Source organism: Panulirus ornatus, chromosome 39 (assembly GCF_036320965.1).
Source record: "Panulirus ornatus isolate Po-2019 chromosome 39, ASM3632096v1, whole genome shotgun sequence".
NCBI classification, from domain to species: Eukaryota; Metazoa; Arthropoda; class Malacostraca; order Decapoda; family Palinuridae; genus Panulirus; species Panulirus ornatus.
In genome coordinates this window covers 14,205,777-14,233,551 of record NC_092262.1, presented here as the reverse complement: position 1 = coordinate 14,233,551, position 27,775 = coordinate 14,205,777, and the positions used below count along the sequence as shown (strand labels likewise).

General features: G+C 41.2%; 2 protein-coding genes across 3 annotated transcripts in view; both read right to left on the bottom strand.

Moving 5' to 3' along the window:
- Window positions 1-9,369, bottom strand: part of LOC139761195 (uncharacterized) — a 68,634-nt gene extending 59,265 nt beyond the window's left edge. For both annotated transcript variants that reach the window (XM_071685226.1, XM_071685227.1), the window contains exon 1: window positions 9,104-9,369. The gene's annotated coding sequence lies outside the window, so the exon portion shown is untranslated. The remainder of the gene's footprint in view (window positions 1-9,103) is intronic.
- Window positions 9,370-12,027: 2,658 nt separating this feature from the next.
- The window catches only part of LOC139761194 (KICSTOR complex protein SZT2-like), a 388,469-nt gene continuing 372,721 nt past the window's right edge, over window positions 12,028-27,775 (bottom strand). Inside the window, exons 70-76 of the mRNA XM_071685224.1 lie at window positions 27,038-27,144; window positions 25,476-25,584; window positions 25,016-25,147; window positions 23,989-24,061; window positions 22,878-23,044; window positions 20,587-20,692; window positions 12,028-18,664 (exon numbers count right to left, since the gene is read on the bottom strand). Of these exons, the coding sequence (XP_071541325.1) occupies window positions 18,533-18,664; window positions 20,587-20,692; window positions 22,878-23,044; window positions 23,989-24,061; window positions 25,016-25,147; window positions 25,476-25,584; window positions 27,038-27,144 (826 nt within the window). The 3' untranslated portion in view covers window positions 12,028-18,532. The remainder of the gene's footprint in view (window positions 18,665-20,586; window positions 20,693-22,877; window positions 23,045-23,988; window positions 24,062-25,015; window positions 25,148-25,475; window positions 25,585-27,037; window positions 27,145-27,775) is intronic.

Genomic DNA, 27,775 nt, shown 5'->3' with positions numbered 1-27,775 from the left:
GAGGACATTACCTTGGGTCATTACTTACCGTCGGGGTAGTGAGGACATTACCTTGGGTCATTACTTACCGTCGGGGTAGTGAGGACATTACCTTGGGTCATTACTTACCGTCGGGGTAGTGAGGACATTACCTTGGGTCATTACTTACCGTCGGGGTAGTGAGGACATTACCTTGGGTCATTACTCTTTACCATCTCACAATATGGTCACTTCTCCTCTTATTCTGTACACTAAACCATCGTCTAATTAATAACTAATATCACAATTGTTCACTTTATATAACCATGCCAACATCCGTCAATATAACCATGCCAACATCCGTCAATATAACCATGCCAACATCCGTCAATACAACCATGCCAACATCCGTCAATATAACCATGCCAACATCCGTCAATATAACCACGCCAACATCCGTCAATATAACCATGCCAACATCCGTCAATATAACCACGCCAACATCCGTCAATATAACCACGCCAACATCCGTCAATATAACCACGCCAACATCCGTCAATATAACCATGCCAACATCCGTCAATATAACCACGCCAACATCCGTCAATATAACCACGCCAACATCCGTCAATATAACCATGCCAACATCCGTCAATATAACCATGCCAACATCCGTCAATATAACCACGCCAACATCCGTCAATATAACCATGCCAACATCCGTCAATATAACCACGCCAACATCCGTCAATATAACCACGCCAACATCCGTCAATATAACCACGCCAACATCCGTCAATATAACCATGCCAACATCCGTCAATATAACCATGCCAACATCCGTCAATATAACCATGCCAACATCCGTCAATATAACCATGCCAACATCCGTCAGTATAACCACGCCAACATCCGTCAATATAACCACGCCAACATCCGTCAATATAACCATGCCAACATCCGTCAATATAACCATGCCAACATCCGTCAATATAACCATGCCAACATCCGTCAATATAACCACGCCAACATCCGTCAATATAACCATGCCAACATCCGTCAATAAGACATGATGGTCTTGGGAAGGGAGGTAGTCATCCACCGTCAAGTGTTGGTAACCATATGTTGGAGGCAACCACACTGATCATCGTACGTCTGGCGGCCCCGACCACGTCTGCTTCACACTAAATAATTAATTTATTATCATAATTACTTACGCTACATACATAAAGGGTCTTTGGCTACTAGAAATAAAGTTGACGATGGTGTGTCTTGGAGGTGGGTGGTGGGTGGGTATATGAGTTGGAGGTGGGTGGGTATATGTGTTGGAGGTGGGTGGTGGGTGGGTATATGTGTTGGAGGTGGGTGGGTATATGTGTTGGAGGTGGGTGGGTATATGTGTTGGAGGTGGGTGGTGGGTGGGTATATGTGTTGGAGGTGGGTGGTGGGTGGGTATATGTGTTGGAGGTGGGTGGGTGGTGGGTGGGTATATGTGTTGGAGGTGGGTGGTGGGTGGGTATATGTGTTGGAGGTGGGTGGGTATATGTGTTGGAGGTGGGTGGGTGGGTATATGTGATGGAGGTGGGTGGGTGGTGGGTGGGTATATGTGTTGGAGGTGGGTGGGTATATGTGTTGGAGGTGGGTGGGGAGACAATATGTGCTGTGCCACATATGTTCATCTTATTATGTAAGGACAACATAATAATCAACATGACGTGGCAAGATAAAAAAGACAAATAATTAACCATTATTTCCGCTGCCGCCATGTTGACACATCATGAAATGGTAAATATATTCCATCATGAGACATGACAACCATGTATTACCCAACCTTGGAAGAGAGAAGAGTTAGACACAACTTGAGCATAGTCTTAACACTGTTTACCTCCGGCGAAGCTCCCTCCTTAATGCTGGCACTTGCATTATGATTACTATATGATTACTTCATGCTTAATTTGATTACTGATTACTATGTGATTATGATTACGTGATTACTATATTAGTGATTACTAAGATTCCTTTATTAGTGATTACTATGATTACTTCATGGTTACGTGATTACTTTATCAGTGATCACTATGATTACGCGATTACTTCAATGATTACTTATTATAACTGTTTACTGTGATTATGATTACTATGTGATTAATTCATTGCGTGATTACTTTTTTAGTGATTACTATGTGATTAGTTCATGATTACGTGATTACTTTATTAGTGATTACTGTGATTGTGAATGCTATGTAATTACTTTGTGATGTGACTGTGATTACTATTTGCGTGTTACAGAGGAGAGAGTTGTGTTGACCCATCTCATATATTCCGACACAAACAATTGTAACATTAGTGATGGTTTATACAAACTGGACACATCTATTGGTCATTAATTCCCCTTGTGCTACACATAACAAGGTCGTGATGTAAACAATTCCCCTCTTGCTGCACATAACAAGGTCGTGATGTAAACAATTCCCCTCTTGCTGCACATAACAAGGTCGTGATGTAAACAATTCCCCTCTTGCTGCACATAACAAGGTCGTGATGTAAACAATTCCCCTCTTGCTGCACATAACAAGTTTGTGTTACACTTGTTGCCAGACTTGGACACGCCCGACCTACATTCGGGGAGTCACTTGTCTACCCTATGGCCTCGTCCTAGCTACGTGTCTTCGTCCTAGCTACGAGTCTTCGTCCTAGCGTCCCAGCTACGAGTCTTCGTCCTAGCTACGTGTCTTCGTTGTATATCAACTGACTTAACGTTATATTTTTCCCTCTTGTGTCTCCCCTGACGATGTGATTATTACACGAAACTGCACTTGTCAATCTATTGTGTTTCATTTTCCCCTGGACTCCTAGGAATATATATATATATATATATATATATATATATATATATATATATATATATATATATATATATATATATATATATATATATATATACCATGTCTTTACTGCCATGTATGTACACACACAGTACATGGCTGAGCGCCCAGCGTCCACAGATCAATATAACATAATATTCATTGACTCCGCCCTTCCCCCCCCCCCCCCCCACAAGGGGTAACATGCCAGGCTACCCCCACCTCTCCTAGTAGAGTTCCATGCTCTATACGTGAAGAAAACGGTGTGTGAAGACCAGATCTGGTGTGGGGGGGGGAGGGAATCTCTGTTGAACTGCTGAGTAATGTGTGCAAACTGTGCATAACGCTTGCTTACAGGAAGTATGGCATCCGGATGAGAAATATATTCAAGTGAATTTACTTGATTTTTTTTTTTCACGTTTGAATTTATTTTTTTACGATTGAATCTACTAAATTTCTGTCGAATGAATTTACTAGATTCTTTAAACGTTTGAATCTACAACATTTTTTTACGTCTAAATTTACTAATTTTTTCAAGTTTCAATTCTGAGCCCAAGTTGGGGTGGGTGAGCCCACAGTTGGCTAGGTTTGCCCACCCTCTAGTGGTGCCAAGTTGGGATGGGTGAGCCCACAGTTGGCTAGGTTTGCCCACCCTCTAGTGGTGCCAAGTTGGGGTGGGTGAGCCCACAGTTGGCTAGGTTTGCCCACCCTCTAGTGGTGCCAAGTTGGGGTGGGTGAGCCCACAGTTGGCTAGGTTTGCCCACCCTCTAGTGGTGCCAAGTTGGGGTGGGTGAGCCCACAGTTGGCTAGGTTTGCCCACCCTCTAGTGGTGCCAAGTTGGGGTGGGTGAGCCCACAGTTGGCTAGGTTTGCCCACCCTCTAGTGGTGCCAAGTTGGGGTGGGTGAACACCAGGTTGAACGTTTACAACCTTCCTAAAACCTACAACCCTCCCACAACCTACAACCTCCCACAACCTACAAATCTCCCACAACCTACAACCCTCCCACAACCTACAACCTCCCACAACCTACAACCTCCCACAACCTACAACCCTCCAACAACCTACAACCTCCCACAACCTACAACCTTCCCACAACCTACAACCTCCCACAACCTACAACCCTCCCACAACCTACAACCTCCCACAACCTACAAATCTCCCACAACCTACAACCTCCCACAACCTACAACCCTCCCACACCCTACAACCCTCCCACAACCTACAACCTCCCACAACCTACAAATCTCCCACAACCTACAACCCTCCCACAACCTACAACCCTCCCACAACCTACAACCTCCCACAACCTACAACCTTCCCACAACTACAACCTCCCACAACCTACAACCCTCCCACAACCTACAAATCTCCCACAACCTACAAATCTCCAACAACCTACAACCTCCCACAACCTACAACCTTCCCACAACCTACAACCTCCCATAACCTACAACCCTCCAACAACCTACAAATCTCCCACAACCTACAACCTCCCACAACCTACAAATCTCCCACAACCTACAACCTCCCACAACCTACAACCTTCCCACAACCTACAACCTCCCACAGCCTACAACCTCCCACAACCTACAACCCTCCCACAACCTACAAATCTCCCACAACCTACAACCTCCCACAACCTACAAATCTCCCACAACCTACAACCCTCCCACAACCTACAAATCTCCCACAACCTACAACCTCCCACAACCTACAAATCTCCCACAACCTACAACCTCGCACAACCTACAACCTCCCACAACCTACAACCTCCCACAACCTACAACCTTCCCACAACCTACAACCTCCCACAACCTACAACCTCCCATAACCTACAACCCTCCAACAACCTACAACCTCCCACAACCTACAAATCTCCCACAACCTACAACCTCCCACAACCTACAACCTTCCCACAACCTACAACCTCCCACAGCCTACAACCTCCCACAACCTACAACCCTCCCACAACCTACAAATCTCCCACAACCTACAACCTCCCACAACCTACAAATCTCCCACAACCTACAAATCTCCCACAACCTACAACCTCCCACAACCTACAAATCTCCCACAACCTACAACCTCGCACAACCTACAACCTCCCACAACCTACAACCTTCCCACAACCTACAACCTCCCACAACCTACAACCTCCCACAACCCTGCCTGAGAGTCTCTCTCAGCCAGCCATCCTACATTGAGGCTCCCTTGGGTCAGGTTCAATAGTTCACACATGTAATTCGGTGAAGGACAACACGTCATCCAATTTCCAGAACAAGACTGGCTGAGAACATCCGGGAAGCAGGCTGCCTGCCTGCTGGGGACCAGGAAGCAGGCTGCCTGCCTGCTGGGGACCAGGAAGCAGGCTGCCTGCCTGCTGGGGACCAGGAAGCAGGCTGCCTGCTGGGGACCAGGAAGCAGCCTGCCTGCCTGCTGGGGACCAGGAAGCAGGCTGGCTGCTTGGGACCAGGAAGCAGGCTGCCTGCTGGGGACCAGGAAGCAGGCTGCCTGCCTGCTGGGGACCAGGAAGCAGGCTGCCTGCCTGCTGGGGACCAGGAAGCAGGCTGCCTGCTGGGGACCAGGAAGCAGCCTGCCTGCCTGCTGGGGACCAGGAAGCAGGCTGGCTGCTTGGGACCAGGAAGCAGGCTGCCTGCTGGGGACCAGGAAGCAGGCTGCCTGCCTGCTGGGGACCAGGAAGCAGGCTGCCTGCTGGGAACCAGGCTGCCTGCCTGCTGGGGACCAGGAAGCAGGCTGCCTGCCTGCTGGGGACCAAGAACCAGCGGTCAACCTGCCACAGTTGTAACACATTGATCCTTGGTGATCATTTGTACGCAGTGGGTAAGGTCATCCTTGGTGATCATTTGTACGCAGTGGGTAAGGTCATCCTTGGTGATCATTTGTACGCAGTGGGTAAGGTCATCCTTGGTGATCATTTGTACGCAGTGGGTAAGGTCATCCTTGGTGATCATTTGTACGCAGTGGGTAAGGTCATCCTTGGTGATCATTTGTACCCAGTGGGTAAGGTCATCCTTGGTGATCATTTGTACGCAGTGGGTAAGGTCATCCTTGGTGATCATTTGTACGCAGTGGGTAAGGTCATCCTTGGTGATCATTTGTACGCAGTGGGTAAGGTCATCCTTGGTGATCATTTGTACCCAGTGGGTAAGGTCATCCTTGGTGATCATGTGTACCCAGTGGGCACCACTTAGCGTGCTGGGGTTGACACACGACCACCGAGTCGTCTTAACACAATGATCCACACTTTACCACGACAGAATCATGACCTGGTCAGCCCACTGAAAACCACGTCGCCCCATGTATAACACATTGCACGAAGGCTGCAAGCTTCTTTTCGTGCATCATCATGTTGTTTACCTGGCCATATCCTACTTCATCTCTCTTAGTTGACTTTGTCAATAGGTGCAAACATGTCGTTATGATGACATTCCCATGATGACATATCTGTGCAACATGTAGCACGACCATGTCTTCACACACACCAAGCTCTCTCTCTCATTCCAGTACACTCCTATACGTAGCAGGGAAGTTGGCCGCCTTGACCAGGCCATCATGACTCGTGTTAGAGCCTTGGTTCCATCCACTACGGTACCTAACCTCTCACGACCTCCTTACTGAAGGAAGTTGGTATATCATGTCTTATCTCCTTGGTTATGACCTTACTTTCCTTCATTTTAACTCTCAACTTTCCCCCCCTCCCTCCAACACACTTACTCCAGCTGTCCAGGTTTGTCTCAGTGGACTGTGCCACCACCAGAGCCGCGTCATCTGCCTCCTCGCTCACCATCCCATCATCTCTAACACATGCATGACACCATCACTCCCAACATACGCTCAACGGGTTTAATACTTGTATAATTCAAATATTGGCATCAGATCCCATTACCCTCACACTAGGGCAATATATACATGAGTAGGCCAAGTTTCTTCCACCCTCATTTTCCACTTGCATATACAGATTAACCCAACCCTCAACAGGGTGGTCACGTCCATTTCCAATCCACCTGCAATCCCATCCACTCCTGCAGGTGTGCACGTTCCACACCGCGAAAGGTTGTCAACATGTCTTTTTCCACATAGTTATTGAGCCTTTGCTCACCATATATTCTCTCCACCGCATCTACCACTCTTGTCATACATTCAACATTCTTTGATAATATTTACCCTTATCTCTTCCACATTTCCTCTCAATGTCTTTCCCATTTATTCTACTCACATTATCATCTCCCAGAAATATTTTTTTCTTTTCACTTTAGATCACTGAAACTCGCTCACCCGCCTTGCACAAGCCTCACACTTCCCCTACACATCTGCCTCCGCTCCCCCTCCCTTAGTTACAAGTACACTCTCAGTTTATATGATAAACAAGATACAATTTATAATCTTAGCATCAACAGACCATAATGAAGGTCCAACCACCCTAAGCCAACATAACATAGCTCTACTGTTCTATAATATAAACGGAACAGCAAAAAACAGCCTTACCAGGCACTCACCTCTTTACAAGTTGAGCAAAACCTTCTTTACGTTAGGTTAGGTTAGGTTAGGTTACCTCAGGTTAGGTTAGGTTAGGTTAGGTTAGGTTAGGTCAGGTTAGGTTAGGTTAGGTTAGGTTACGTCAGGTTAGGTTAGGTTAGGTTACGTCAGGTTAGGTTACGTCAGGTTAGGTTAGGTTAGGTTAGGTTACGTCAGGTTAGGTTAGGTTAGGTTAGGTTAGGTTAGGTTAGGTCAGGTTAGGTTAGGATAGGTTAGGTTACGTCAGGTTAGGTTGGGTTAGGTTAGGTTAGGTTACGTCAGGTTAGGTTAGGTTACCTCAGGTTAGGTTAGGTTAGGTTAGGTTACGTCAGGTTAGGTTACGTCAGGTTAGGTTACCTCAGGTTAGGTTAGGTTAGGTTACGTCAGGTTAGGTTACGTCAGGTTAGGTTACCTCAGGTTAGGTTAGGTTAGGTTACGTCAGGTTAGGTTACGTCAGGTTAGGTTAGGTTAGGTTACGTCAGGTTAGGTTACGTCAGGTTAGGTTACCTCAGGTTAGGTTAGGTTAGGTTAGGTTACGTCAGGTTAGGTTAGGTTACGTTACGTCAGGTTAGGTTAGGTTACGTCAGGTTAGGTTAGGTTAGGTTAGGTTAGGTTAGGTTAGGTCAGGTTAGGTTAGGTTACGTCAGGTTAGGTTAGGTTACGTCAGGTTAGGTTAGGTTAGGTTACGTCAGGTTAGATTAGGTTAGGTTAGGTTACCTCAGGTTAAGTTAGGTTAGGTTACGTCAGGTTAGGTTACGTCAGGTTAGGTTACCTCAGGTTAGGTTAGGTTAGGTTACGTCAGGTTAGGTTACGTCAGGTTAGGTTAGGTTAGGTTACGTCAGGTTAGGTTAGGTTAGGTTACGTCAGGTTAGGTTACGTCAGGTTAGGTTAGGTTAGGTTACGTCAGGTTAGGTTACGTCAGGTTAGGTTAGGTTAGGTTAGGTTACGTCAGGTTAGGTTACGTCAGGTTAGGTACTCAGGTTAGGTTAGGTTAGGTTACGTCAGGTTAGGTTACGTCAGGTTAGGTTAGGTTAGGTTACGTCAGGTTAGGTTACGTCAGGTTAGGTTAGGTTACGTCAGGTTAGGTTACCTCAGGTTAGGTTAGGTTAGGTTACGTCAGGTTAGGTTACGTCAGGTTAGGTTAGGTTAGGTTACGTCAGGTTAGGTTACGTCAGGTTAGGTTAGGTTAGGTTACGTCAGGTTAGGTTAGGTTACGTCAGGTTAGGTTAGGTTAGGTTACGTCAGGTTAGGTTACGTCAGGTTAGGTTAGGTTACGTCAGGTTAGGTTACCTCAGGTTAGGTTAGGTTAGGTTACGTCAGATTAGGTTACGTCAGGTTAGGTTACCTCAGGTTAGGTTAGGTTAGGTTACGTCAGGTTAGGTTACGTCAGGTTAGGTTAGGTTGAGAACCATTTTAGGTATGTGATACTCGCCTGAACTAGTCCATTCCAGAATCTTATCTGTCCAGCGGACTGCGGAATGGAACGCTACAATTAACCTGTGTCCATAATTGGGGTCAACAGTTCAATACAGGTTATATAAATTAAACTATAGGTTTAATTAACCATTTCTTACCAAATACCATGACGACACTTTGCTGAAAAGGACCCAAACAACAGGCAACGGTCGTAACGATTGTTAACGATCAGCCGCTTCCTGTAAATGGCCGACGACGTAATTGACAAACTCATTAAGCTAGAAATAATGATGGACGAGAAATGGACGAAAACCCTCCAACACATACCGTCATTGTGGTAGCCGAGCCAGACAGGCCGCTCGCTCCCTGCACACACACGCCACCAACCACAAACCAATATGGCTTCTTCCTTCTCTTCTGGTCTTCCCCGGCGTCGTATGTCCACCATCTTACGAATTTAAAGTAATTCACACATTTGTGATGTTGTCTGAACGTTGAAATGTCCAGGAATTTACGATACTGATGGTGAGAGCAACGAGGGCTTGGTGGTAGGATGGGCCACCTTGGCTCGCTCACTACCACTGGTCGACTGGCTGCACCGTCCACACAACCTGAACGTATTGACAACCAATTACAACCACCCAGCTGGCACGGGTGATATTGACCATCATGATGATCACTGGCAGGTCCTGGTGATATTGACCATTATGATAATCACTGGCAGATCCTGCCTGGTACTGGTGATATTGACCATTCTGATGATCACTGGCAGATCCTGGTGATATTGACCATTACGATGATCACTGGCAGATCCTGGCTGGTACTGGTGATATTGACCATTATGATGATCACTGGCAGATCCTGGCTGGTACTGGTGATATTGACCATTATGATGATCACTGGCAGATCCTGGTTGGTTCTGGTGATATTGACCATTATGATGATCACTGGCAGATCCTGGTTGGTACTGGTGATATTGACCATTATGATGATCACTGGCAGATCCTGGTACTATTGACCATCATGATCACTGGCAGATCCTGGTGATATTGACCATTATGATGATCATTGGCAGATCCTGGTTGGTACTGATAATATTGATCATGATCACTAGCAGATCCTGGCACTATTGACCATCATGATCACTGGCAGATCCGGTGTTATTGACCATTATGATGATCACTGGGAGATCCTGGTGCTATTGACCATTATGATGATCACTGGCAGATCCTGGCACTATTGACCATGATCACTGGCAGATCCTAGCTGGTACTGGTGATATTGACCATTATGATGGTCACTGGCAGATCCTGGCTGGTACTGGTGATATCGACCATCATGATGATCAATGGCAGATCCTGGTGTTATTGACCATCATGATCACTGGCAGATCCTAGCTGGTACTGGTGATATTGACCATTATGATGGTCACTGGCAGATCCTGGCTGGTACTGATGATATTGACCATCATGATGATCAGTGGCAGATCCTGGCATTATTCACCATCATGATCACTGGCAGATCGTGGTTGGTACTAGTGATATTGACCATCATGATGATCACTGGCTGATCCTGGTGTTATTTACCATCATGATGATCACCGGCAGACCCAACCCAGAGGTCTCCAGGACATCCCCTAGCACCTATTACACAATCCAGTCCATCAGGACGTCCCTAGGCCCCTAACACACAACCAAGAACCCTCCAAGACATCCCTAGTCCACTAACATAGCTGCTGACACCTTATATTTTCTGATAAAGGAGTCAAAAGTATGGAGCTAAATGTTCCTGGGTGAGGTACTGCCTAAGGTTTCCCAACCAGTGGGCGATAGTGAATTTTCTAGGTGAACCACAGGGATTGTCTATCAACATCCTTGACACCGGTTCCCAACCAGAACTCCCTCACGGGGGTAGCTAGAGTAATAAAAGTCTCCATATCTAGTGAACCCCCATGCCACTTCTTAGCCTTTACTGCCTCACCCTTAACAGGCCAGTGACCGAGGGCAACTCTAGTGCAGTCTTTGCTGAGGCTCCTACCTAATGTAACTAGTGACTACTTCTATCTAATGCTCCTCCCTCCTAGTTCTGCCTTATATTTCTACCTAATGCTCCTGCCTAAATGTTCCTACCTACTAATTTTTTCTACTGCTCCTATCATTTTGCCAAAAAGAGACCTAGCGCATAGTGCGCACCACAGGAAAATCTAGGAACAAAGAATGAGCCGTGTGAGTTAACTGTTGTCAAGTGTTATGTACAACATGGCGAGATTGTATGTTTGTGGACAGAATGCCAGTAGTCCGAATGTGGGTGAGGCAGAAAAAAAAGACAGCTACCTGGTTCAAAGGAGTGCAACTTGACAACCACTGAGGTGCTGGCTCACTTCGCAGCCATCATTAACTCTCCCAATACCCAGGTGGGTAGTACTGGTAATATACCTCCCTGGTCGTTGGCTGCCTACCAACTACTACCTACTATTGGGAATGCCATAGCTTCAATACACGATCATGACTGAATCACTCTGTCAACTGATGATTCTTTATGACATTTCAGTATATTTACACAATCATTTTAAAATTCTTCAGTATCTAAATTTTGATGCTTGTTTCCCATAAGCATGTACATATCCCCAAAAGTTTGCCTTTTACTGGTTGACAAAATATGAGGTGGACCACAAGTGGTTTAGATAAGCTATACTGGGCCACCATCTGAAAAAGATTGGGAACCACTGGCCTAAGGGGTGCTGGATAAACTCGGAGTTAATGAGGCAAACATGCGGTAAAACTGGCTCACTTACTTTAAGTTGACTTGGTTTCTGAATGGCACATACTTGAGAGCTGGTTTTCTAGCCGGAGTTGACAAGGCTATCACAAAATTTGACTTTTGGGTTTATTCTGCCTCATGACTAGATGAAAGGATAGGTCTCCATAGATCACTGTCAAACAGAAATTCAATAGATATGGAACTAAGAAAGGCATAACACTGTAAACCAAGGATTGCTAAGGTGATATAGGCATGCTGAGGACTAGATATGTCAAAAGTAATATAGAATTATAAGTGAGAAGAATGTGTGGTGTAGGGGCAACAAAACAGTGAGGTTGAGATATTATAATGGCATGTTTCACATGAGAGGGAAACTATCGAGATAAATGAGTAAACATACCATGATAACAGAAACGATCTTGAGAAGAGACAACAGTAAGAAACTGACATATTGGATTTAAGTGATGGATAAAATGTGTTAATTAAAAAACTTTTCTTCACTTTTTTATTTGGTTCACCAATTTTGTTCTTAATTTCATAAAAATATATATTTATATATATTCTTTATGGTTTACATTTGGTTTTAATACTCTTGACAATATTCTGAATGTATTGATATTTCTACTTTTAAGGACTTTAAAACATGTAACAAAACTTCAATCAGTGTGACAGTAATCACTACTGGTAGTCTTATGGGTTAATACACAGATATATCCAACTTTGAGAATTGTGGATGCTTTGTAATGGTGGTCCCTGACACTTTACCTCTTATGAGGCTTACTAAAATAGAGAGACAATACAGTATAATGGTTAGTTGAAAAAAAAAAGCTTAAATGGAAATTAATAATTATGATAATATACATATGCAAATTTTATACAGGCAAAAATGTAGAGAAATCTTACTAAATTCAATTACTCCACATTTTACTAAATAAGACTGCATTTGTGAATATAATGTATGCACAGTATGCTTCACATTAAGGGGAGATAGCCTGTAAATATCTTGTTTAAAGGTATTTAATCTGCTCTTCAATAACCATACTACTGTTTACTGTTATCTTGCAATAAAAGCAAAAACTCATATACAAATATATCTGAGAATATGATCCTTAGTTTAACTTGCTAACGCTTAATATATCACCAACTATAGTAAGGTAAAAGCAAAACAAAGGTGGCACAGAAATTCTACATAAGGCATTGTTTATCACAATAATATGTTTTGAAAAACATAACTGTATCTACATATTATCTCTATAACACCTTTGAAAATGACAATAATACCTATACCTGCTACATCATTTGCTTGATGTGGCAATAAAAGAAACTTACAAGAAGGTCTAATTCTCCATACCTTTCTTCTTTTTGGAAGAATTATAAGAGACAAGCCATTAGAAATTTGCTGCCGAACTTGATAAGAAAACCCAGCCATGAAATAATGATCAGCATCATACTCCAAAGAAGCAAATGTCATTATTCATGCAGTACCCCAAGTGCCGAAGTTTGAAGCCAATGTGCTCTACAAATTACTGTTAATATAATGAGCAACAAACTAGTATTACTATACCTATGATACCCGTGCCCTCCAGGAACTCCCTCAAGGGGGCAGCCACGGCAAAAGAGACTCCGTAACTGGTGAACTAGTTTTACAACAATAAATAATTTCTTTCTAACTAAAAAGTGTTATGAGTGAAGTTTTTTGGTCTCAATTCTACAAACCCTATTCATTTAACTTATTCATATAACTCATGAATTTCAAGAGACCACATTTCTTTATGTATGAACCAGATGCATACAGTGTGGTTGGTAGTAAAACTATCAAAGATGTATACAAAGGTAATTAATATATATAACTACTACAACCAATCAAACTGAAAGGATAAACCTCTACATCAAAGGAAAGCAATGTCTCTTTCTGTTTCCTACATTTTGGCACTTATGTCATTCTGATTTCATATTTTTGTGTAAATAATAATTACTAGATAGTCAAGTATTTACTAAAATTTCATTAATTCCATAATCAATATAGTATCCTTTACTAATAACTATTGCAACACATCTAATATTCATCACAGCAAATAATACAGTCAATTAACATAACTCCCATCTACATATAGTCAATATTTTCTATCTTGAGGATTGTCTTAATTAATATTTCTTATCTCCTAAAGTAAATTTCAATGAGAATTTCAATGTTCTGAGAGTTGTAATTTTTCTTTATATGCCTTTGGCTACAAGGACTGGAGTTTAACCTGCCTTTGGCTACAAGGACTGGAGTACGTTAAACTCCTGAAAAGCTTCCCTGTCTGACCATGAGAATCAATTATACAAGCATAGCAACTTATTAAGTGAGAATCTGATCAAATCCTTACTATAATAACAACTCAAGATCTCTCTAATCTATCAAGATACAGCAAATGGGTACCTCCCAAGCAATTTATGGTTAAACATCTTCATAATCTTTAATGCACCGTGGATTTTCAGATATCAAAAGAATACAATGGTCAGTCTTGCTAAAATAAATGGACCAAAAGTTCATTTTTATGAAATTTCATCATTCATCCCAGACTTTATGCAGATGAAGATTTCTGAGTGAACATTAGAGGAAAGCACGAGTCTTAAAAGTAATGATGTGGGAACCACTGTAATAACATCACTGCAGGAACCACTGTAACGTCATCATATCATCCAAAATGAAGCATAACTTTCAGTTATGATGCAAAAAAAGAAAATCAATACGGACTGCAGATAATGTTACTTGCTTGTGATCAAGTTCTTATTTGGAATGATGTTATTCATGTGTACAAGATCTAAAGGTCTTAAATCAATCATCAAACTCAACCTTCAGCAATATCCTTTTTTTCAGTGATATCTCAGTCCAGTTCAAATCTATTTTCCTAGTTAACTTTATGAAAAAAACTTGAGTATGCTCTTACTTTAATAGCTCATATGTGTTGTCAAGGTTCATCATCCACTTTTCAGAGGTTACTATCCAGCCAAGTGGAAGACAATGTACTGGACGTTAGCAGATTTAGCTTTGAATTAATTTATACTCCAAATCAGAAATGATTTATCATTCTGCAATCATTTTCACTAAAATATGACAAGATTTCCCTGACAAACTTTGTGGAAAGTTGTCTAAAGCTTCTCAACTTACAGTAATCTTAATAAATGCATTTTTGGGCTGTTATTAACTAGGATAATTTAAAGCCATAGAGAATACGAATTTTTATGATCAAATGAGAATTACCAATGGATATGGTGGTAGGTCTTCAAGGTTTACCCTTTCAGTGATACACAAGGACAATGCCATTCATCATGTATTACAGCTGCCTTGCTATTTAAGACCACCATAAACTTATGCCTCATTAAAAGGTAGGGACACAAACTGCTCTTCATTCAAATCGTAGGTTTTGAAAAAAAGGATAAACCATTTCTCTACAGAAAGCAGAGCTAGACGATCATCTGACAGCACCTGCTCAAGGGGAGGTAAAACACCAGATTTCCTTCCAATATATGGCAAACAGGATCAGTGGATGCTCATCCACAGGTGATAAACAACCATACAATAACCTGCCAAGACCCATGACATCACAGCAAGGCTGACAGAGTGAGGACACAGCTAACCCCAATCATTCATTTACTGGACACTGGCATCTGCATTAGGCCTGTTCCTGCTCAAAATCAGGAAGCATTTTTTCCAAAAAGGAAAGAAGGGAAAGAATAGGAGGAGAAACAAATTAGATGCTCATCGTGATCTGCTTTTTAATGGACAAATCCACTCACATACACATATATATATAAACACATCTTTTTTTTTATTTTTCTTATTTTGCTTAGTCGCTGTCTCCCGCGTTTGCGAGGTAGCGCAAGGAAACAGACGAAAGAAATGGCCCAACCCACCCCCATACACATGTATATGCATACACGTCCACACACGCAAAAATACATACCTATACATCTCAATGTACACATATATATATACACACACAGACACATACATATATACCCATGCACACAATTCACACTGTCTGCCTTTATTCATTTCCATCGCCACCTCGCCACACATGGAATACCATCCCCCTCCCCCCTCATGTGTGCGAGGTAGCGCTAGGAAAAGACAACAAAGGCCCCATTCGTTCACACTCAGTCTCTAGCTGTCATGCAATAATGCCCGAAACCACAGCTCCCTTTCCACATCCAGGCCCCACACTACTTTCCATGGTTTACCCCAGACGCTTCATATGCCCTGATTCAATCCACTGACAGCATGTCAACCCCGGTATACCACATCGATCCAATTCACTCTATTCCTTGCCCGCCTTTCACCCTCCTGCATGTTCAGGACCCGATCACTCAAAATCTTTTTCACTCCATCTTTCCACCTCCAATTTGGTCTCCCACTTCTCCTCGTTCCCTCCACCTCCGACACATATATCCTCTTGGTTAATCTTTCCTCACTCATTCTCTCCATGTGCCCAAACCATTTCAAAACACCCTCTTCTGCTCTCTCAACCACGCTCTTTTTATTTCCACACATCTCTCTTACCCTTACATTACTTACTCGATCAAACCACCTCACACCACACATTGTCCTCAAACATCTCATTTCCAGCACATCCACCCTCCTGCACACAACTCTATCCATAGCCCACACCTCGCAACCATACAACATTGTTGGAACGACTATTCCTTCAAACAGCCATTTTTGCTTTCCGAGATAATGTTCTCGACTTCCACACATTCTTCAAGGCTCCCAGGATTTTCGCCCCCTCCCCTAACCTATGATTCACTTCCGCTTCCATGGTACCATCCGCTGCCAGATCCACTCCCAGATATCTAAAACACTTTACTTCATCCAGTTTTTCTCCATTCAAACTTACCTCCCAATTGACTTGACCCTCAACCCTACTGTACCTAATAACCTTGCTCTTATTCACATTTACTCTTAACTTTCTTCTTTCACACACTTTACCAAACTCAGTCACCAGCTTCTGCAGTTTCTCACATGAATCAGCCACCAGCGCTGTATCATCAGCGATCAACAATTGACTCACTTCCCAAGCTCTCTCATTCTCTCATTCACAACAGACTTCATACTTGCCCCTCTTTCCAAAACTCTTGCATTCACCTCCCTAACAACCCCATCCATAAACAAATTAAACAACCATGGAGACATCACACATCCCTGCCACAAACCTACATTCACTGAGAACCAATCACTTTCCTCTCTTCCTACACGTACACATGCCTTACATCCTCGATAAAAACTTTTCACTGCTTCTAACAACTTGCCTCCCACACCATATATTCTTAATACCTTCCACAGAGCATCTCTATCAACTCTATCATATGCCTTCTCCAGATCCATAAATGCTACATATAAATCCATTTGTATATGTACATGTATGTGCATTTATGTGTATATATGTGTTTATCCATATCCATTTATGGATAAACACATATATACACATAAATGCACATACATGTACATATACATAAATATACATATACATATCAACAAATACACAGACATACAGACATATACATATATACATATGTAAATATTCACACTTGTTTGCCTTCATCCATTCCCGGCACCACCTCGCCACAAAGGAAACAGCATCGCCACTCACCGTGTCAGTGAGGTAGCGCCATTAAAACAGACAAAAAAAAAGCCACATTCATTCAAACTCAGTCTCTAGCCGTCATGTGTAATGCACCCAAACCACAGCTCCATTTCCACATCCAGGCCCCACAAAACTTTCCATGGTTTGCCCAGGATGCTTCACATGCCATGGTTCAATCCACTGACAGCATGTCCACCCAGGTATACCACATTGTTCCAATTCACTCTATTCCTTGCATGCCTTTCACCCTCCTGTATGTTCAGGCCCAGATCACTCTTATTCAGTAAGAAATTTTGGGTAAACTCGCAGCTTAAATTCAATGTCGATGCTTTGCATGGCCATTACCAACTTATCTTCCTGACACTGAAAGTATAGGAAACAGTGCTGTGTAATGAATGCTTTAGAGCCAACGGCCCAAATGATTAAATGAATTAAAGAAAAGTTAAAGTAAGGGCCAAGGTATAGATACAATCCACAGTCAGGTCACCATCATCCATGCAAGTAAAATAAATGGCTGAAGCTGTGCTGTGATGTAATGGGCCTTGCTAAGTTACTGTATGGTTGTTTAGCCCTGTGGACTTGCATCCAGTGATCCTATACATCATGGTTAAAAGAGGTGAGTTTTCAAAGAGTCACCCCATTTTTTTTGGTAGACCTGGTGTTTCAACCACCATTTAAAACAAAGCCCTTGCAAGCTCAAAGGGCTCTATCCATAGGTGAGAAATAAAACTGAGGAGCAATTCTTAATATGAACAAATGAAAAAAACTGAAGTAACCATTTCAGGTTAGGCTGAGGCATACAGAAGAACCAAAGAAAAACCATCCAATAGCCAACACTAATTCTGGACGAGGCAGAATACTGTCCAGCACTGACATTTCTGTTTAATAATTATCACATTTACTAAATGATGAGATAAAGCAACATGTGAAAAACTAGTTTTACAGTATCTACACAGAATTAACAATCAAAGGACTTGCTTGCATTCAGTATGTATAAAATATATGAAACTTGGCATCGCTTTGTATCACAGGTAAATGTGGGCTAACTACTCTCTCTGTATACAGAAAAAGAAAATGCTTTTAAAAACATTAAGAAACTCTAATGTCTTTTACTTGCATTTGTGTAACAAGTAACGATGTTTCAAAGTGACTAGTTCTCTGACCTTTATGGTCTGAAACCTTAAAGTGCTATGTCAGTATAAATACTCTTTCACACAAGGAACTAGAAATTCTTCAAGTACAATGTTCCCCACCAATAATCAATAACCCTGTTTTTTTCATAATCAAATCAAAGCTAAGATCCCATGTGATCATACAGAAGATGGTTTGTAGATCTATTAACAAATACCTGTAAATGGAATGATCTGAATTACAAAAGTCCACACCACAGATGGAAGCAGCAAGCATTGACAAAATCTTGTATCAGAGCTTGAACACGGTGGTCGGTGAAGTTTTGTGCTGTTCCCTCACCCTTTAGTTGTTTGTTGACACAACATAATTCCTGAAAACAGAGAGGGCAACATAAATCCAAATCTGAGAACATATGATATGGAGCATAAAAGCAAAGTTGTCACCAAGACATCTCCTACAAACAACATCTAGATACTTTTCTGAAATACAAAGTAAAAAGAGGTAAAGGAGCTGTGTATGAGCATCTTCCTACCTACTTTTAACTATAAAATTCTACCATGAGACAGGGTAAGCACATAGAAGCAACAGGTCATTATCCTTAATTCACAATGGTGTTACTTCCTACCACCACATACACAACATAATTTATCATGGGTTCAAGCAACAAAGTTTTCAATCATTTGTCCAGTTTCCTCCTGAAGTTTCATTTCTCAAGACTCACTCCTTGTATATATTTCTAATTTCAATGGGTAAAGCACTGAATCTCACCATTTTTCTTACCAGACCCTCAGATATACATAAACACCCACACAGGAACATATACATACCTATACATTTCAACATATACATACATATACATACACAGACATATACATATATACACATGTACATACTTCATACTTGCTGTCTAAATCCACTTCCCGTCACCACCCTGCCACACATGAAATAACAACCCCCTCCTCCTGTGCACATGTGAGGTAGCACTAGGAAAAGACAAAAAAGGCCACATTCATTCACACTCAGTCTCTACCTGTCATGTGTAATGCACCCAAACCACAGCTCCCTTTCCACATCCAGGCCCCACAAAACTTTCCATGGTTTACCCCAGACACTTCACATGCCCTAGTTCAATCCATTGACAGCACGTCCATCCCGGTACACCACATCATTCCAATTCACTCTATTCCTTGCATGCCTTTCACCCTCCTGTATGTTCAGGCCCCAGTCACTCAAAATATTTTTCACTCCATCCTTCCACCTCCAATTTGGTCTCCCACTTCTCCTCGTTCCCTCCACCTCTGACACATATATCCTCTTTGTCAATCTTTCCTCACTCATTCTCTCCATGAGACCAAACCATTTCAATACACCCTCTTCTGCTCTCTCAACCACACTCTTTTTATTACCACACATCTCTCTTACGCTTTCATTACTTACTCGATCAAACCACCTCACACCACATATTCTCCTCAAACATCTCATTTCCAACACATCCACCCTCTTCCGCACAACCCTATCTATAGCCCATGCCTCGCAACCATATAGCATTGTTGGAACCACTATTCTTTCAAACATACCCATTTTTGCTCTCCAAAAAAACGTTTTTGCCTTCCACACATTCTTCAGCACTCCTAGAACCTTCGCCCCCTCTCTCACCCTGTGACTCATTTCTGCTTCCATGGTTCCTTCCACTGCTAAATCCACTCCCAGGTATCTAAAACACTTCACTTCCTCCAGTTTTTCTCCATTCAAACTTACCTTCCAATTTACTTGTCCCTCAACCCTACTGAACCTAATAACCTTGCTCTTATTCACATTTACTCTCAGCTTTCTTCTTTCACACACTTTACCAAACTCAGTCACCAGCTTCTGCAGTTTCTCACCCGAATCAAACACCAGCACTGTATCATCAGCGAACATGTGACTCACTTCCCAAGCCCTCTCATCAACAACAGACTGCATACTTGCCCCTCTCTCCAAAACTCTTGCATTCACCTCCCTAAAAACCCCATCCATAAACAAATTAAACAACCATACAAACCTAAATTCACAGTATAACTTATCTATTCATTATCAGTGACTTTCCCATTTACAATGGGTAACTGAAGTACATAAAGAAATGGCTCTTTCGTGTGAATCGTCTTGTAGAACTGGGTACCCCTAACACTAATAGCTGGCAAAAATAAAGATTTCTAGCTCTAGGAAGTAGATATGCTACCCTGATGCCCTTCATACATTATACATTACAGAAATCTAAATTGGCACTGAATTACATAGCATGCTCATACTTACAGCTTTCTGGTGGTGCAGGTTTATAGAGAGCATCATGAAAGCATCAGAACAGGTAGAGCTGAGCACCACTACATGTTGAATGTTGCCATCACTGGATGTTAAACTTCTGTTTTAAAAGATCTGGATTAGCTTTCCAATGAAATTTACAGCATTGGTAAAATTTTTTTACTGATATATATTTATATTTTTATTTATTTTCCTTTGTCGCTGTCTCCCGCGTTTGCGAGGTAGCGCAAGGAAACAGATGAAAGAAATGGCCCAACCCACCCCCATACACATGTATATACATACATGTCCACACATGCAGATATACATACCTATACATCTCAATGTACACATATATATACACACACAGACACATACATATATACCCATGTACACAATTCACACTGTCTGCCTTTATTCATTCCCATCGCCACCTCGCCGCACATGGAATACCATCCCCCTCCCCCCTCATGTGTGCGAGGTAGTGCTAGGAAAAGACAACAAAGGCCCCATTCGTTCACACTCAGTCTCTAGCTGTCATGCAATAATGCCCAAAACCACAGCTCCCTTTCCACATCCAGGCCCCACACAACTTTCCATGGTTTACCCCAGACGCTTCACATGCCCTGATTTAATCCACTGACAGCACATTAACCCCGGTATACCACATCGATCCAATTCACTCTATTCCTTGCCCGCCTTTCACCCTCCTGCATGTTCAGGCCCCAATCACTCAAAATCTTTTTCACTCCATCTTTCCACCTCCAATTTGGTCTCCCACTTCTCCTTGTTCCCTCCACCTCCGACACATATATCCTCTTGGTCAATCTTTCCTCGCTCATTCTCTCCATGTGCCCAAACCATTTCAAAACACCCTCTTCTGCTCTCTGAACCACGCTCTTTTTATTTCCACACATCTCTCTTACCCTTACATTACTTACTTGATCAAACCACAAAAGATCAAAAGAAATGGCCCAACCCACCCCCATACACATGTATATACATACGTCCACACACGCAAATATACATACCTACACAGCTTTCCATGGTTTACCTCAGATGCTTCACATGCCCTGATTCAATCCACTGACAGCACGTCAACCCCGGTATACCACATCGATCCAATTCACTCTATTCCTTGCCCTCCTTTCCCCCTCCTGCATGTTCAGGCCCCGATCACACAAAATCTTTTTCATTCCATCTTTCCACCTCCAATTTGGTCTCCCACTTCTCGTTCCCTCCACCTCCAACACATATATCCTCTTGGTCAATCTCACTCATTCTCTCCATGTGCCCAAACCATTTCAAAACACCCTCTTCTGCTCTCTCAACCATGCTCTTTTTATTTCAACACATCTCTCTTACCCTTACGTTACTTACTCGATCAAACCACCTCACACCACACATTGTCCTCAAACACCTCATTTCCAGCACATCCATCCTCCTGCGCACAACTCTATCCATAGCCCACGCCTCGCAACCATGCGACATTGTTGGAACCACTATTCCTTCAAACATACCCATTTTTGCTTTCCGAGATAATGTTCTCGACTTCCACACATTCTTCAGGGCTCATACAGGATACTATAATCTATGATCTCATTCATGTATATGACTACGAAACCTTGGACAGTTCTTAATAAGTTATTTGCTCAAATAAGTTTGGTTTCTTTTTCAATTTCATTTGAATACAGTGCACATTTGTCAAGTCTTAACTGAGTGATGAAACTGCCCGAGGGCCTCAACACAAACCTTCCCTTTTAGCAACTGGAGGGTCAGCTCTAGTGATGAAGGATGGGTATGTGATTATAATGGGTAGAATGGAGTAGATGACACACTATTATGGCAAAACTGGCAAGAAGTTCAAGTAACATTTTTCTCGAGTGAAAAACAAGTCGAAGCTTTGAGCACTCTTGCAAGGCAAACTCCTGTATTCTCTCATGCAATCCTCCATCAGAATAAGGGTATCACTAAGATCAGCAAAGTAGACTAACCTTCAAATCCTGGACTGGTGAAAGCTACCATTATATTAAATATGATAATGGCAGGCATACCAGAAGCTACAAAATGATAAAATAACATCACTTTTACTTACCTGACTCTTTTCGAGTATATGAGCTGCTCCATGAAGATTTTAATCTAACACTACATAACTAAACCTAACAAGTTCACTTTCTCTGAATTCTGATTCCCATCTTACCATCTACGAATATCACAAGTTCAGCAAATACTCTAAAACGGTTATGTACAAGAACAACACACAAAAAATCTAAGTACACAATTTAATGATATGAAAAATCATTTACCTGTGACGCTCCTGGTACTTAGCTTGTAGGACTCTTGTTAGACCTTGATACCATTGTAAAGGTTTAGAAAGGAGAGGCAACAGTTGTGGGTCCACAGAACTCAGAGACTCAACACTTACTAAGCTCAAGAGCTCACTAAGTTCACTGAAGCTTAGGCCACTAAGTATCTGAGAAAATTTAAAGTAAACAACAAATCAATGAAACATATAAAATTACGGAATAAAATATATGTCATGTCCACTTGTAAAAACATGCTATCATCTAAATAGTAATCCCTAACAAATGCAAAAACATAACTTTATGTAAAACCAGACACTAGGAGAACAGAGTTTTTCTTATATCAATATTACAATGCTCTAGCTCTCTTGCATTCTTTATGAAAATCAAATCCACAAACATAACAATAGTAAAAAGGATGATATCTGCAGTAACGTGACAAATTCACAGTGATATACATCACTGACCAGACATGATAGCACACATAAACCCTTTTGAACTCATTTTCAAGATGAAGCACTACAACAAAACTGACAAAAATATTTATCTTTCTTTCTCATAAAGTGACAGTTGACTACATGATGTGGGATGTGCTGTTTAACAATTTCATACATAGACTCAAAACTCCTCATTTGAGTTCCAGACTACCTTGATAACCCTTTAAAATCAACTGTCTTTATTTGAGATTTCCTTGGCAATTTGGCAACTAGTTGATACAAGAAGCACAGGTATGGTGAGGTGAAAGTTGGTATGGCAAACCTGGATCTATCTTGATGAAATTTATACCATGACTATTAGGTTCAGGCAGCCCTTATGGAACTTACCTAACATTGTGTTTACAAGGCTCTGAAAACATTTTCTGAGTTTGTACTCAGAAATGTACATATATAACTTTAAAAATGTAAAGATCTATAAATAATGGCTCAAACATCTAGCATATCATTCATCATACTAAAACAAGTTTAAATGAACACTTGGGTGCCTAAATAATCTTAATAATTTTCTAGTTCATGCACTTCTGAGTTGCATTAATCAAAAATCAATATAAAAGCACCACTTCTGTAATTCCAGAGTTCTTTCCTGAAGACCATTTGATAAACTGAGACTCACTTACCTGATCTCTGGGCAATTTCTGTCTTTCCTCCTCCCGAAGACTGGCTGTCAGGCGCTGCCACAAAGAGTCTCGTCTAAAAAAGTGCATGCATGAAAATGACACGTGAAATAAAATTCTTAACATGATTTTAGCAGCTGCCTATACCACCATCAGCATACAAAGTATTTCATAATCTATCTGAGCAATAACTCACCCTAGACTAAGAATTCTGTGGTCATTCTGGGATTTAATATGTACAAAATACATCAAAAATCAAGTTTTCAGGAGATTTCTCAAAAATTAGTCATAATTTTCACATGAACATATTTCGTATTACTAATTTCATTTGGTATGAAGTAGTGTATCCTTCCAAACCTGAACCATCTGTTGGGCTAGGGTGTTAGAACTGCAATGTATTCTGTATTTTGAAGGAGAAACTTATATCCTCCTAAATGTTTACAGTATTATGTACTTTCAAACCCATTCTCCTTGGTCTGGGATTGGAAAGTAAATCATGCTCCATTAATTACAAAATGTCTATGATCCAGACTGGCATTTTATTATTTCAGTACAGACTTCTTGAACACTTCTTATCAGAGCAATTCATTAAACTGTCTCTCAGTCTCTCTTAAGCTTGCATATATTTTTGACTGGGTGCTCTTTGGACAGATTCCAAGGAATTTTTGTTCTTTTCTCGAATACATCTTTCTTCAATTCCTTCAATTTATTGTCATGCATAGATTTTCATATAAATTGCTCTTTATTTTTGACTATACAGTTCAAATCATCCAACCTTTCAAGATAGTCTATGTGCTTTGCTCCCTCAGTTTCACTGGTAAAGTGTTATCAACTTCACTTTAATAATTTCAGCCTGTTTTTTTATAGTAACCACACAACAGTAATAAGGTTGGCTTCCCAGGTGTTGCAGGAGCACATCAAAAGGGTGTCCTGGAGTAAGAATAAGTAAATAAGTATACACATACTTTCTTTTTCTTGTGTGTTTGGTTTTTCAAGGATAGCTCGTTCATGATAATTCTGCATTCTTTACCTGCAATGTATCTTGGCTTGGTTAAAGATATGATGGATGCGAGTTCTGGCCTCCACTGCCTGGGTTTCTAGCGTCATCTGCATGGTCTCCTCATACTGAGTGTAGTATCCAAGGTAATTCACACTCTCTGACCTGTGAGGAATTAATGACCTTTATCAAAGTAGGTAATCTACCTATGCTTTGAGTAAAATAATCAATTTCATTTACTTATGAAATGGGTGCAAAAGAATCTACTCTGAGGCAAGCATGGACATTTTCCCTAGATGTGACAAGGATCATTTCTAAAGGATTCTTACTAGACATGGTGCCTAAAAGAAACAGAGAAAAAGAAGACAAGACCAAGTTGATGAGCTAACTTAAATACAGAAGAAAACAAATTTTGTAATCATCAAATAAATCTGCATTTCCAGTTATGGTTGGAGAGCCTCACTGTCAGTCTACAGCACATTAAAATAAATACCTAATGCCAATGTATGATGTGAGAGGTGGCACTGTATCATTTCCAGGCAGAGGGGCATCTTCATCAGCTGCAACAGGAGGGGTACCAGAGCTACTGTGATCACTGTTTTCTGCTGGAAGAATATATATATACATAAAAATCATCAAATGCTGAATTTGTGTTTTAATAGATAGTCGAACACTTCACCTAAATGTCTTCAACGATATGGTAGCTACAGCAATCAATGACATGGTTACTGTCTCTAAAATTCCACTCCACAAAATGCAACTTGAATATTCAAACATCTAGATAACATAGAATAATCATTATCATATTAATACTGTTAAGTTCAGATAAGCTAATGCTATGAAAAACAGAGGCACCTCCATCTGAAAGCACGCACCAAAATGAGAAAGATTAGTAAACTGGAGGTTGATAAATGTAAGTTACTGACTATTTTTGGCTCGGAAGAATGTCATGCATTAGATAAGGAAGAAAGGGGAACAAGGAGGAGATGCATATGAAAAGACTGCTCAGTCCTCTGTTCTTAAAGCTACCTCACTAATGCGGGAAATGGCGAACATGTATAAAAAAAAAAAAAAATCAAAGATGTAATGGGTTACATTATGACTTGGTGCCATCAAGCTGGGAGGTACTTGGGAAAGCTAAGGAACTTAGAGGCATGAAGGTCGGTGGGATATTCATTAAGTGTGATAAATCTACGGAAGAGAGGGAGAAAAACAAAGAGTACACTCAAAAGACAAAAAACTAGAGATGCTACATGTGGCAAGAGGATGGAACACCCCTTCTAGCACTGCCGAGAGGGCAGGAGTGTTATGTAACATTAGACCGAAAGTAATGTATTCAAATGATGACAAATTAATATAAAGTAGTAAATAGCTGGAATTCAAGGATCACATAAAGGAAAGCTCACCTGATGTTGTTGGTCATGGAGACTAAGCTTACCAAATACGATCTTTCCTGTTCTGCACAGGGGGGGTACATGATTGCTCACAAAAATTCTTCAAGGAAACACCTGATCCACACACATATCCTTTACCATTCCTGACACTACAATGTTTTCTCCCCAATTTGATATGTACATACTACCAACCTCTTGATCATCAATCTCTCAAAAACTCACCAGGTACACTCAACAAACTTAAACTTCTGTAATACAAATACTGACTTTTGTAGCCCCTTCCTTTATACAATGGCAATATACAGGTATTCTAACAATCCTCAGGCTCTTCACTAAGATTCATACACACAATGAAGATGCTAAGCAACTTATCACAGTCACCCTATTTCTGAAGATATTTAACTGCCATCCAATCCATCCCAGCCACTTTGCCACACTTTAACATATGCAAGGCTTTCATTACCTCTTCTCATTTCACCAAATCACAACAGAAAATGTTAAAAAATTGCTACTTTTGAAGTTTACCTTTAAATAGGCAAATCTAATCAATTGTAAAACTGTCATTAGAGTATCCAATTAATATAATGATTTAAAGCCAAGGTATACACCACTGAGAAGTAGTAACATTTACACTGTACTCAGGATATGCACAGTATCTCACCCGTCTGTGCAGAGGACGAAGTCCAATGCTTCCCTATAGATGGTGCAATGGAAACAGTGCGGAACCTGCCCATCTTTTTCTCCAGAATGCGATTGGGGTACATCTCTCTATAATATGATATTATGTTAATAGACAATAATACACAGCTATTATATAACATGCTCAGAGAAATGGATAATACAAAATCACTAATTCACATATTTATGAAAGTTTAAATATCACAATAATATATGCAATCCATGTATATGTTAACTCTACAAACCTTGTCACACGTTTATCCTTTTGCTTCCTGTGACATATTTTCTAAATCTGGTACATGTTTGTTGCTCAAAAGACTGTGTAATTAAATGAATAGAAAGAGATAGAAAGAAAGATAATGCAGCATATAGGCAGTTAACATCTGGAGAGATGGAAAATAAATGAAGGCTAAACTAATGGATGGAAGACAGAGACACTTCTATATTTACCTTATCAAAACAAACAGACAAAGATAAATAAGGACATAATGATACCAGCAAACAGATACAATGATATCTATCTATCTATTTGTCTTGTCTATCATCCTATTCCAGTCTCAGTTCAGTGGGGTGGATTGGGTACATACAGACTGCATATCATCACTTGCACACATTCTCAATCCATGCCAAATGTACTATAGTGAAAAATGGATTTCTAATCTTTCAAAAATTATTCCTACTTTTCATTGTAGAGACTAAAGTCTACAGTCCTATCAATCAT